The sequence below is a fragment of the Nannobrachium achirus genome (assembly GCF_963921795.1).
Source record: "Nannobrachium achirus genome assembly, chromosome: 9".
In the NCBI taxonomy this organism is placed as follows: domain Eukaryota; kingdom Metazoa; phylum Chordata; class Actinopteri; order Myctophiformes; family Myctophidae; genus Nannobrachium; species Nannobrachium achirus.
In genome coordinates, this window is record NC_137818.1 from 38,156,977 (window position 1) to 38,169,511 (window position 12,535).

The following is a 12,535-nucleotide window of genomic DNA, read 5'->3' on the forward strand; positions in this document are numbered from 1 at the left end:
CATAGTACACGATGGATTAGATTTGAATTTTGAACCCTTTGAAAAGCAGCAGCAGTGCAACGTCCCTGGCATTTTGACAGGTTTCATGTGAGGAATCACATGAAGGGCTGTCGAGGGCCTCCGGCACTTCTCTTGTTACAACAAAGTTGGAATAGATCAGGTCCTGTGCTAGACACGCTAAAGCTCAAAATTCACCAGACATGCTTTAGGTATGTGCGCACCATTAATGATACATAACCTGATAAAACATAATATAAGTAAGATGACAATTACATTTTGTTATACTAGAATTCCTTTACTATATTCCTCTCCCTCTCTCTCTCTAATATCTATCATGTCTAATTTCTTTCTTGGGCCCCGTCACTTTATCGCTCTGTCTGCCTATATTTCTCGGCTTCTCTCTGATCCATGATTCAAGGTTATGTGATGGTGTGAGTTGGTGGTACATTTTATTTATAGAGAGTAGTCCTTCCCTTCCTGTTGCATGCTTCGTCTTTCTACAAATGTCGGAAACCCTCCCCTGCACTTGATTAATGAACAATGAAATTCCTTAAATCGCACCCCAGAGTCTGTCTCCTTCAGCTGGCTGTAAATATGCAAATCGGAGAGAGCCAACCTTTCCATTCAGAGTAAATATACTGCCTTTAATGTGAGCGGGAGCTTCCAAGGGCTTCTGGGATTGCTCTTGAATGGAGCTGCATGTCATGGAGGCAGCCGCCTACCAACCCCGTCACCGTAAATCTGTCTGCCGGCGGCAAAGAGACAGCAGGCCTGTCTTCTTCTACTGAGCGTGTGTGGTCAATTTGTTTGGCTACACGCAATTTAACCACTTGAACCCTATATAGCGTCCCTATTCTGGGCAGAACCCCCACCGAAAATAGCAGATCTACAATAACAACAGGCCCCTACAAAAACAGTGAGTGAGAATTGAGATGGCATGGCATCAAACAGGGGCGTCGCACCAAATTCCGGACCCTGGGTATTTTAACTATTGAAAAATAGCAGATATACAAGTTCAGTGTATTTGGCCACGGACCCCCTATCTCAAAACATTTAGTTCCAGGGACCCCCCAGAAGCAAAATTTGAGTTACAAATACATATATTCAAAGATTTGCACACGTTTATCACGACTTTTCAAAAATAGCTAAAGTATAAAATAATTCCAGGCCCCTCCACCTTGGGCCCTCGTAACAAGGTCCCACTTTTCCCCCCATTGTGACGCCCCTGCATCAAGGAATGTGACTGACATTGGGTGCAGCTTGGTGGACACGTAAACACCTGGGTGTTAAGATTAGGCCCCTCTGATGGACATGGTACCAGATAGTAAACCAGAGGGAGGAGGTTGGTTGGTCTTGTGTTAAACATAACCACGTTAACGGCAGTCAAGAAAAGGCTAGTACACACTGCAAAATATTTGCTTCGATTGTGCTCTTGCCAACCATTTTTGGTGCTCACTGACAAAACCCCCAATCTGACGCAAGATAGGGCTTTGCTAAATAAGCGAGGTTTTGCTCGCTGTGTGTGAAAGCCTCTGCCAGAAGATCGTTGCATGACTGAGCTTCATGCTGCTAATGTGGATTCCCCTACCTCAGCCGCCACCATTGTCCCAATCATTACCCACATTATTAATCTATCTATCAAGCAGGGTTACGTCCCCCAGGACTTAGACTTAGTAGATAACCCAGCCTGGCGGAGACCTGTGCTTGCCTCTAAGGAGCACACTTTTCTAGTAGTGCATTAGCTGGGGCAGGATCATCATGAACAGAACAACCAAGACCAACTAAAACTTTGTGAAACAACAACAGAGCTTCAGAATCGGTTTAAAAGGCTCACAATGCCAAGAGTAACACTTGTAAAGATGCAATGTAGTCCGCCATTGTTGTCGTTGTGTTTGAAGTTGGTGCTGCTAAAAGCTGAGAGGTACATTATACAGACGTGCCTCTCTAGCCCTTGGGAGAGCAAACTGGTTCTTGCAAATTGAACCATGAACCGACACTAGCACCAGCCCAGAACCAGAACTACTATACAGTCGGTTCACTTTGGTGGAAATTGCTGTTGCAGATATTGTAATCTGTCTGCATTAATTGGGCCAATATGCCACAGGTTCACTCACAGCACGCTCACAATTCTGCTGTGAAAGAGTCAACCCGTAATGTTCTGGAGAGTGAATGGACTATCAAGACATATTCTACAATGTCAACATTAATGGTACAAGCCAAATAAATGGGTTAGGGTTTTGTACCTACATTACTCTGGTGGCTGGCTCCCTCTTTGAACATTAATGAAACATACAGTCCAAAGAAAATATTTTACCGTTGTCAAGGTGTGAATGGGTTTTAAAATAACATGTCAACATATGCAATTGTAACCTACTGGGAGCTGAGGAAGATGTGACAGATTTAATCCCACATGACCTGATATCAGATGTCAGGAATGAGGCAGGAACACACAGTCACAATGGACTACTATCATCTCCCCCTTGCTCACACAGAGTCATGTCATGGCAGTGAGTGAATCATCTTCAGCCGTCAATCAACTGGGCTGCTTATTCGGTAGCCGTCTATTCAGCCAGAAAATGTTAAAGCCTAAACCTATGGAGGAAAGAATAACTGAGTGAATAGCAAAGATGAACAATAATTAAAACTAGCAAGACACCTCAGGGCGACATGCAACGGCGAGGTTGCGCCAATTTGGCCACCTGGCCAGTGATGTACAGTATATCGGACCAGTAACCCATATATGGAGACCCCTGGTATCCATATATGGAGATCCATGTACTGTATAGAGATATGCTGAGAGCCAAAACATGCTTACTCAGTTATTGTCTCCACCAGCCGAAGGCTGAGGGAGAGTATGTTTTCCCCTCCGTCCGTCCGTCCGTCCGTGCGTCCGTGCGTCCGTGCGTGCGTCCTCGCAGTTTGTGAACAGCTAATCTCAGTCACCGTTGGCCCGATCGCTGCCAAACTGAGCACACACACTCCCTGGATGCCAATCTAGAACCTCTGCCCCACATTTTTCAAATCAGCCTCATGGTGGCGCTATAACAGGCCGATTTGTGTGGCCTGGTTGTTACCAGCTAATCTCCGGCGCCGTTGGCCCGATCGCTGCCAAACTGAGCACACACACTCCCTGGATGCTAATTCAGAACCTCTGCCCCACATTTTTTAAATCAGCCTCATGGTGGCGCTATAACAGGCCGATTTGTGTGGCCTGGTGGAGACCTGTGCTCGGAAGAGCACTGCGTCTAGTTTGTTATGTGAAAGTCCTATGATGTCTATGACATCTGACATCATACCCTTTTATGCCCATACATGGAGATCCCAGTCTGTAGAACAAGCCGTTAGTGTGGTATGTGGCCGATGTGGCCTCCATGGGCATACCCATATGAAGTCCTGTTAGATATGGGCTTAATATTGATAACATCAGGGAACTCCATATATGGGCATGAAAAGGATTCTGTTAGTGTGACATCACAGTGATGCCAGAGCATGATGTCAGAGAGGCAAACCCATTCTGTTAAGAGTGGTTCCCCTGACATCACAGTGACGTCAGAGCATGATGTCAGAGCGACAAACCCATAGAATCACAGTGTCAGGCATTATAGACAGAGATACACACAGAGATACACACATACAGACAAGCTGTGACGGTTCACATACTAAACTTGCGACCTACGGTCGCAATAAGTAATTGACAAAAGGGAAGCCATACTTTATGATAATTTCACTCCATTCTCAATTTCTTGCTTCTGGACAGACTCTCAACTCTCTAAGAGGGAAATCTGCAGATAGGATTTCTTCCCTAAAATGTCTTTCTTTGTTTTCCAGGTTGAGAATACACCCTTCAGATGCCATCGTTGTCATTCGGATTTGGAATTTTATTCATGTGCCATATAAGTATCAGAGAATCCAGTGTAATCTACACTTACTGGAAAATTACATATAATATATGTAGTATCTCTATGATCAAATATTATTTGATCATAGAGACCCTTTTTTTCGCCGTAGTCCTGTCAACCCCTCACCCAACCATAATCCTGGGCCAGTATACAAATACTGTTCAGAGACTGTTCTACTGCATTAAGTCCTATAGCGACTGCAGATGTAAGCCTCATTTGGCGTCTCTGTCGCTCTCTCCACTCTTCACTCATTTCTAATGCATGTTAAGAAAGCCAAATGTGTGTCAATAATTTATCGAGTATTCATATGGTGTTTCACGCATGAATTAGACAGTGACTGTTTAAATGTTGACCTGATTCGGTTGGAAGTTTCTGTGCATATTAGAGAGAGAGAGAGAGAGAGAGAGAGAGAGAGAAAGGGAGAGAGAGAATCTATTGTGAAATCCTTGGAATAGCAGAGACATGTGGTCTCTGGGTTGAAGTGAAAGGAGCTATACTTGGCTTACATTTGACATTCAAGCAAACAGAGGCTGTTTGTTCTGTTGTGTGGTATTGGACTGGCAAAAAGAGAACCAAACTGTATCAGGAAATGGAGCGAAGCGAGGGCCAGGAATTTCTGCTTTCATTGGATGCTGCGTTATGCATGCATGTGTATGAGCACATGGCCACGTATCTGCTCAAACACGTGTGGTTGACGTGACGCGGGCAATTCCATTACACCACGCTGAAACCCCTGAGTGTTAACCACTTAAGCTGTATACTTCTTTGCACGAAGGACATTTATTTATTATTTTTGTATTCTCATCGACAATAATGACATGCACGCAAGGGTTAATATGGTTCATTTAACTCTGAGCCGAAAGGATTCATTTGCACAATCGCATGGCTACATTAACGTCCAGGAGTTTGCTGGCCACTCTTTCGTTGTTTGGGTCCTGTTAGTGTTCCCGAGTGTGTAGCCCAGTGGTTCCCAAGCTTTTTAGCTCAAGAACCAAAAGAGAAATGAGACGTTTGACCGGGGACCCCAAGCTAGTGAAAATAGCAGATCTACAAGCTCACAAACGTGTCGCGCTTCGCGCCACGTTGTGAGCTTGTAGATAGGCTATTTTCACTACTTCACTACTTCTTAATTATTATTATTTCTTATTTATGTAATTTCTTAAATGTGTTTCTTTGTTTGAAAACATAAAATTCTTAAAATGTTGTCATTTCTAAAAATATATATAATTTGACATATTTTGTAGGAAAAGAAAATGGGATTTTTACTCGAGTCGTGACCCATAAAAATTGGTCCGTGACCCACAAATGGGTTCCGAGCCACTGTTTGGGAAACAGTGGTGTAGCCTACAGTAGCAGCTGTGCAGCACAGTCTGACATCCGTCATTTCCAGCACTGCTGGAGTCCCACACGACTCCCCAAGTACTGCACAGTTATTATGATTAACATTCAGAGTTTTTTAATTAAAGAGAAAACAGAGATGTACGATATTTCAGTGTTAGTAAGTTTGTTCTGAATTTATATAAGGACCTTTAACCCATTTAGGCCTAGAATTATTGAATGCTTTAATTGTTGAAAAATAGCAGATATACAAGCTCACAGCGCGGCACCGAGTGCCGCGCTGCGAGCTTGTAGATCTACTATTTTTGAAAAAGTCGTGAAAATGTGTGCAAATCTTTGAATATACAGTATGTATTTTTAAAGCGAACGTCTGTAACTAAAATTTGGGCCAGATTTCTGACATAGAAACAGGTTTTTCAAAAAATCTTAGAAGGATTCAAAAGACACTTATATAATCGCGTAAAAAATCTAATTTTCACGATTTTTCAAAAATAGCAGATCTACAAGCTCGCAGCGCGGCAATCGGTGCCGCGCTGTGAGCTTGTATATCTGCTATTTTTCAATAGTTAAAGCATAAAATAATGATACACAATAATGTGTACCGTTATGAATAAAAAAAAAGGTCTGTCAATGGATCATTCACAAGGCTGTCGGCGCTGTAATCTGCAGAAAGATCAAATAATCACTAATAGTATTAATATTTCTCTAATCTCTTTAATCTCATCAGAAACCTCCTTTTCGCTTCAATATCACACAGCATGCATGCTGCCAACCCCCCGGTCCGTTCTGCTTCCACATCAAAGAAACAAAGGAAAAGGCATCTAAGAGACAGTTGTATTAATGTCCAGCCAGAATCTCGGGCCGAGCGGACTGGAGGGAGGGGAGCACCCAGCTGAGCTTTCAGTGGACAGGCCAGCTGGTCCAATGCCAAACCCCGCTCTGTGTGGTACTGTACAGTCACAGTTGCAGAGAATTTAACACAGAGTGAGTGAGTTAGTCAATCAGACAGACAGACCAGGGACATGCTGGGCCCCTGATTCAGCCCGGGAAAAAGAGTTGGAGAGGCCCTCATTGCGCGCTATAGAGAGAGATCTCTCTCTATAGCGCTGCTGCTACTCAAAGATTTGTGACAAAGTGACAATCCAGTGGGCCAATTACATGAGTTATATTTTGTTGTTGTCGGGTGGAAACCTTGTATGTCCAAAACCGTTTGTTTTGTATTTATCATTTTAAATGATTTAAACTATAGTGAAAACAGCCGATCTACAAGCACGCAACGCCTCGCACCGCGAGGCGTTGTGTGCTTGTAGATCTGCTTTTTTCACTACTTTTGTGCGACGGCCTTGTATGATGAAGCAGGGCATTGCTTTACGAAAAAATGTACAAATTTGAAACTTGGAGATACAAGGTTTCTGCCCGACATTTTTTTTCCTGATAGCCGGGAATGAACCAGCCGTTCGGAAGTTGTCCCGCTTTTCCCAATGGCCAGCACGTCCCTGAGACAGACAGACCTTCAAATAGACTCTCCGTGAATTCCGTTCCAACGGGGCGTGCACGGACGTTCCACAATCGCACGTGAAGATTTGTTTCCCCGCTCAGGGTGTAAAAAAAAGAAAGTGTGTACTGTCCTCGCACACTCGTTAAATTCATTGACCAGACGTCCCGCTGTGGCCAGGTATGGCGAGAACAGTCGTGCGAACACCTGCGTGCACAATAAAAGCGCGTGAGCGATGCTTTTTTTTGGTGGCTTCCTTCCCGGCATAATGACAGGGGGATCTGAGTGCCCTGGGGGGGCGGGGGATCCTTTACATTCCTGGGTCCTCCTGTCTGACTGTCACACTGCACTCAAACTACGTTCTAGCACCAATGTGCAGGAGTGTGACAAGCTCCTCCACATAATCTATGGCACATCTACTAGGGATGGGACGTTAAGTGATATTATCGTTTATTGTGATTAAAAAAACACTCGCGATAATCGTATCGTGGAGATTTAATTTATCGTGATATCGTCCTCCCGTCATGCACTGGGATCAATTCACCTTTTATTTGCCGAGCTGCATATCCGGTACCACTTAAACCCTCTTTAATAGGTAAAGGGTACTTCTAATATAAGTATATACTCGATACAGTCTTTTTCCACTCTATCAAATGAATTTGCCAAAAAATAGCCGATCTACAAGCTCACAACACGTCGCAACGCGTTGTGAGCTTATAGATCTGCTATTTTTGGGGCAAATGTTCCGTCCCAGGAAAATGGATTTTGATTATCGCGATGATATCGTAAATCGCGATTTCTTTAGTCCCAATCATCGTGATATGACACTTTCACATCGTCCCATCCCTAACATCTACCCATTCTTGCCTTGTCAGTGAAGGCCTGCACCAGGTCAGTCTCACACACACACACACACACACACACACACACACACACACACACACACACACACACACACACACACACACACACACACACACACACACACACACACACACACACACACACACACACACACACACACACACACACACACACACACACAACACACTAAACACATTTTAAAGCCCCTGCATGACATGTCAGGGTCATACAGGGCCATTACTGTCCTACCAATAAAGCTAATCCATGCTTGCCTCCGTGTCCCAGGGCATTAACCTTTCATTTGTACCACTGACCTCCCTCAGCCAGTACACTGGACTGTGGCGGTGATTTACCAGCCGCGCGTCTTTGTTCGCATTCTTCAAAAAACTCTTTAAAGTGTCATCAAACACGTAATGGGCTCAAGCTAATGGACATCAAAGGACCAGAGGCGCAGGAGAGGCAGGGGGTCTGGAACGCTACAGAAGTAGAAAAGGCCCCCGAGGATTAATGTGGGAGAATAACCCGGCATGATTAAAAACCCTGATAACGAAGACGAAAAGCAAAGAAGATTTTCTTTTCATTTTTTTCTCTGTAATTGTAATTTTCTCTGCTGGTGTCTGATCAGTGGATACATAAAGGAAGCTGATGAGAAAGTTTAGAAAGTGCGGACTTGTTTTTGACAAATACAAATCTACTGGCGTTCTACCACAGCTACCACACAGAACCACAGCTCTGTGGTAGCTACTGTGCATGGCACTGGTTCTCAACATGCGGTCTGGGGACTCCCAGGCAGTCCCCAGCATATATTAACCATGGTTAATATATGCTTTTGAAGCTGGTTCTTTGTACTCTGTATATGGACTTTTGCCACTAAAATCTGGCTTTCAGATTTCCGCTTTCTGAAAACTGGTCTGACGCAGTGCATGCAATTCAGACGAATTAAGAATGAACAAAATGTACATTTGTAGAATTTCACAGTATAGATTGTGGTCCCAGAGATAAAAAAAAAAAAAAAAAAAAAAATGGGGGTCTGTGGTCTATGCATATCAAACTTGGGGTCCTTGACATTAAAAAGGAAGCATCACTTTTTATATGAGATACATAAAGTGGTTCCTGTGTAAATAAGCCATAAAGCTTACTAGGATCTCCTTTTAGTTGACCTTGTACCAGTGATTTGTGCTGTAAGGAAACTGTAGCGGATTCCATATGTAATGCAGCAGAGTTGCTCAGAGCCTCAACCTGAAGATCTAAAGTCTAATATCTCGCTGGCCAAGGGGGGATTCCCTCTTAGCCAGTGGCTAAGATGTTGGGCTTCAGTGTCCCTTCCCACATGAGAACCAATGTTGTTTTTTGCTAGTCTGGTAAACCATCCCGCTCAAGTGAATTCACATTATCATGTGTCTACTGCAGACCGGCCTCGTGTGCAGACCAGAGTTTCTTACAGAAACCAAAAATCACACCCGTGTGAACTGAGCGGTGGTTTACCCACCAACTCCCCCTCCCCCCTCCCCCCCTGTGTGTGTGTGTGTGTGTGTGTGTGTGTGTGCGTGTGTGTGTGTGCCTGGTCTGGCCTGGCCTGAAAACAGCGCCCCTCCCTTAACATGTGTGGCCAGAAAAGGTACTACACCACAGGCTACATACAGACCCACATACAAACCCACATACATACAAACAAACAAACATACATACCTACACACACGGCCACGCTATGGAGACGGTGTGACCACCGCTCAAAAAGTGGAAGAGCCAGACTGCATCTGTCAATCACAAGGCCCAGAGTGCAGACACTGATTGTCTCTTCCACATTTTGGTTTCCGCGAGACGCCCACCCAGCGCTTTGGGCCAGACCGGACTGCAGAAGACACATGATAATGTGAAGTAGGGGTGGGCGATATGAAAAAATACAATATCACGATATTTTCCCAAGCTGTATCACGATACACAATCGTATCGCGATTCTTTTTCATGTTGGGTTTTTATGGTTTTCAAGTTACTTATCTTTTTTCAAGTTACTTAACAGTACATCCACCTACAGTACAAGGTAACAAAAACTAAAAGAAAAAAGGAGTAAGTAACAGACCATTTAGACCAGTGGTCCTCAAAGTGGGGTCCAGGGACTCCTTTTGGGAGGTCTAAATTGATCCCTTATGGGTCCATTTGGTTTCATTTGTATACTGTCAGAGTTAAGGGGAGATCCTGACTCTTTTAAAGTTTGAGAACTAATGATTTAGACCAAAATGCAGGTTTAAATAAAGTCTGCAATGAATCTTTGTATTAACAATTCAACAGGATTTTTTATAAGGCTCCCTCATTGCATCACGATATATACGATATCTGAAAATGCCATATCGTGGAGACATTGTATCGTCTCAACGATATTTATCACCATATCGCCTACCCCTGATGTGAATTCACAAGACCGGGATGGTTTACCAGGCTATTTTTTTTTTTTTTTTTTTTGCTACTTTAGTTGTATTTCACATTGGAAGTTGTATGAATGTATTTTATATTGCTATACTGCTTATGTTGCTAAAACCGATCCTGATTCTATCCCCCACCCCAACACGTGGCACTCTCATACAACGGGTATGTTCTCAAATGTGTGGGCGTTTTATTTTGACAGATATGTTTTGACATACAGTATACAGTACATGAACAGATACATGTTCATGTACTGTATACGCATTTATGTCAATGAAAACATCAATCAAATGACATACAGTATGCTGTCCCAGTTCTATTCTGAAGGTAACAGGCTCTGACTGACAGACAGCATCATATTATATGAGCATGCACACGCAGACGCGCGCACACACACACGCACACACGCACACACACACACACACACACACACACACACACACACACACACACACACACACACACACACACACACACACACACACACACACACACACACACACACACACACACACACACACACACACACACACACACACACACACAGATCTAATAATCTGTGCAAGAAGTCCTTGCATGTTGAATCACTTAACGTGCAGGTCAACTGGACCCAGGGTATTGACTAAAAGGGGATACAGGACCCATGTGGGACCTAAACGCCACTGTGTGTTAGCATGTGGAGACAGGATGAGGATATTGTGCGGGTCTCCACAGTGGTGGCTCACACCGTGTGCGTGTGGCATATGGAGACGGTGTGGGGGGGCAGACCTACCATGTGGTAGTTGACGATTTCCTGGAGACTTTCCCCGCACTTCTCCAGACACTCCTGCAATGAAAAATAACACACACAACAATACTGTCAGTGTATGTTGCGTCACAGACATTCCTTAAATTTAGGCCTAGAATTATTGAATGCTTTAACCAGTGAAAAATAGCAGATATACAAGCTCACAGCGAGCTTGTAGATCTGCTATTTTTGAAAAAGTCATGAAAATGTGTGCAAATCTTTGAATAGATGTATTTTAAAAGCGAACGTTTGAACTCATATTTTGCTTCTGGGTGGTCCCTGGAACTAGATATTTTGAGATGAGTGTCCGTGGCCAAATACATATCATTTTGGGGGTCCTTCACATGAAAACGTTTGAGAACCACTGACATAGTAGTCTCTCAAGAACAGACTAACTGAGCTCCAGTTGAAGTGAAAAGGACCTTTTCTTTGACGATGGCTAGCCAGATTGCTGACATAGAAACATAGGTTTTTCAAAAAATCTTAGAAGGATTCAAAAGACACTTATAGAATCGGGTAAAAATTCGAATTTTCACGATTTTCAAAAATAGCAGATCAAGATCTACAAGATCTGTGAGCTTGTATATCTGCTATTTTTCAATAGTTAAAACATAAAATAATGATACACAATAATAGTTAAGTAGATCATTCTGCAGATAAAGAAACAGTCCTGTAAGTGCTGCTGTAACATTGTACAGTAGTGCAAATACAAACTACTGTCACTACTGTACGGGAACGTCGACTTCATCTGAATTCATTCCATACGTGGAACGAAATAAAAAGGAGAAGCCTAAGTGGAAGCTGATTAAAGTGGAAACTGCTTAATGTCCTTAAAGCTGTTCTTTTTTTTCTCAAATGTTGCACAGATAATGGGAAATGGAATTTCAGGCCTGGTTCTTTCTTTCTTTTATTTTTTTTTACAATGGAAAATACAAATACGAACACAAGTTTGATTGTGTTTAAACTCAGAATTAGTCATAATAAGGTTGAAGCCAAGAAGGCTTTTAATAGCACTTAAAGTCAGCGGCAATGAGTCTGCATCTGTCAGCCAAGAGCCAACTACACTATAAAAGTCTATGCATCAATTTACTTGTGATTATTTGTGATGTGTGAGTAGGGTTGGAGGCGGTAACCGCCGTACCGCCGTACCGCGGTATACCGAGGTCTACCGCGGTGTCAGTGTGCTTACCGCGGTAAAAAGACAAAAAAAAAGTCTATTTTTAATTGGAAAACAAGCGAGTTTTAAAACGGGGGAGAAGCAAGGACCGCATGCGCTCCATGCCGCTCTGCTCTGGGCCATGTACCACACGTTGGAAGCCACATACGTCACTCAGTCACAGACCCTGCACACAGTGCACATGCAGGGCAGGAGAGTACGGAGCACAACTCGGAGCAGCATAAACTTTCCCTATAATCCACTCGACACAAGGATGTTAATACATATCTTGTGTTGTGGCATATATTTTTTTATTCATACGGATTACTGGCGGAGCGCGGGCCGCGTGGACTAAAACCGAAAATGAAACTATTTTACTTTTTACACCGCGTCGCACGTTGTGCCCTGTCCGTCGCGTCGGCGATTTTATAACCTTTTCTGTCAAGTCTTGTAACTAAAACCTGTATATAGCAGCACTCAATCACTGCGATTTGAGAGTTGAGACGTGACGTGAGTTTACAGAATCACTGTACACGATCTGACTACCCGTCCTCCTCTGGTTTGTTCACACAGCT

At 43.4% G+C, this 12,535-nt stretch overlaps 1 protein-coding gene across 3 annotated transcripts in view; it reads right to left on the reverse strand.

The window, feature by feature from the left end:
• Positions 1–12,535, reverse strand: part of acap3a (ArfGAP with coiled-coil, ankyrin repeat and PH domains 3a) — a gene marked incomplete at its 3' end in the record, with an annotated part of 100,105 nt that overhangs the window by 34,465 nt on the left and 53,105 nt on the right. For all 3 annotated transcript variants that reach the window (XM_080733329.1, XM_080733327.1, XM_080733328.1), the window contains exon 4: positions 10,790–10,843. In XM_080733329.1, coding sequence (XP_080589455.1) covers positions 10,790–10,843 — 54 coding nt within the window. The remainder of the gene's footprint in view (positions 1–10,789; positions 10,844–12,535) is intronic.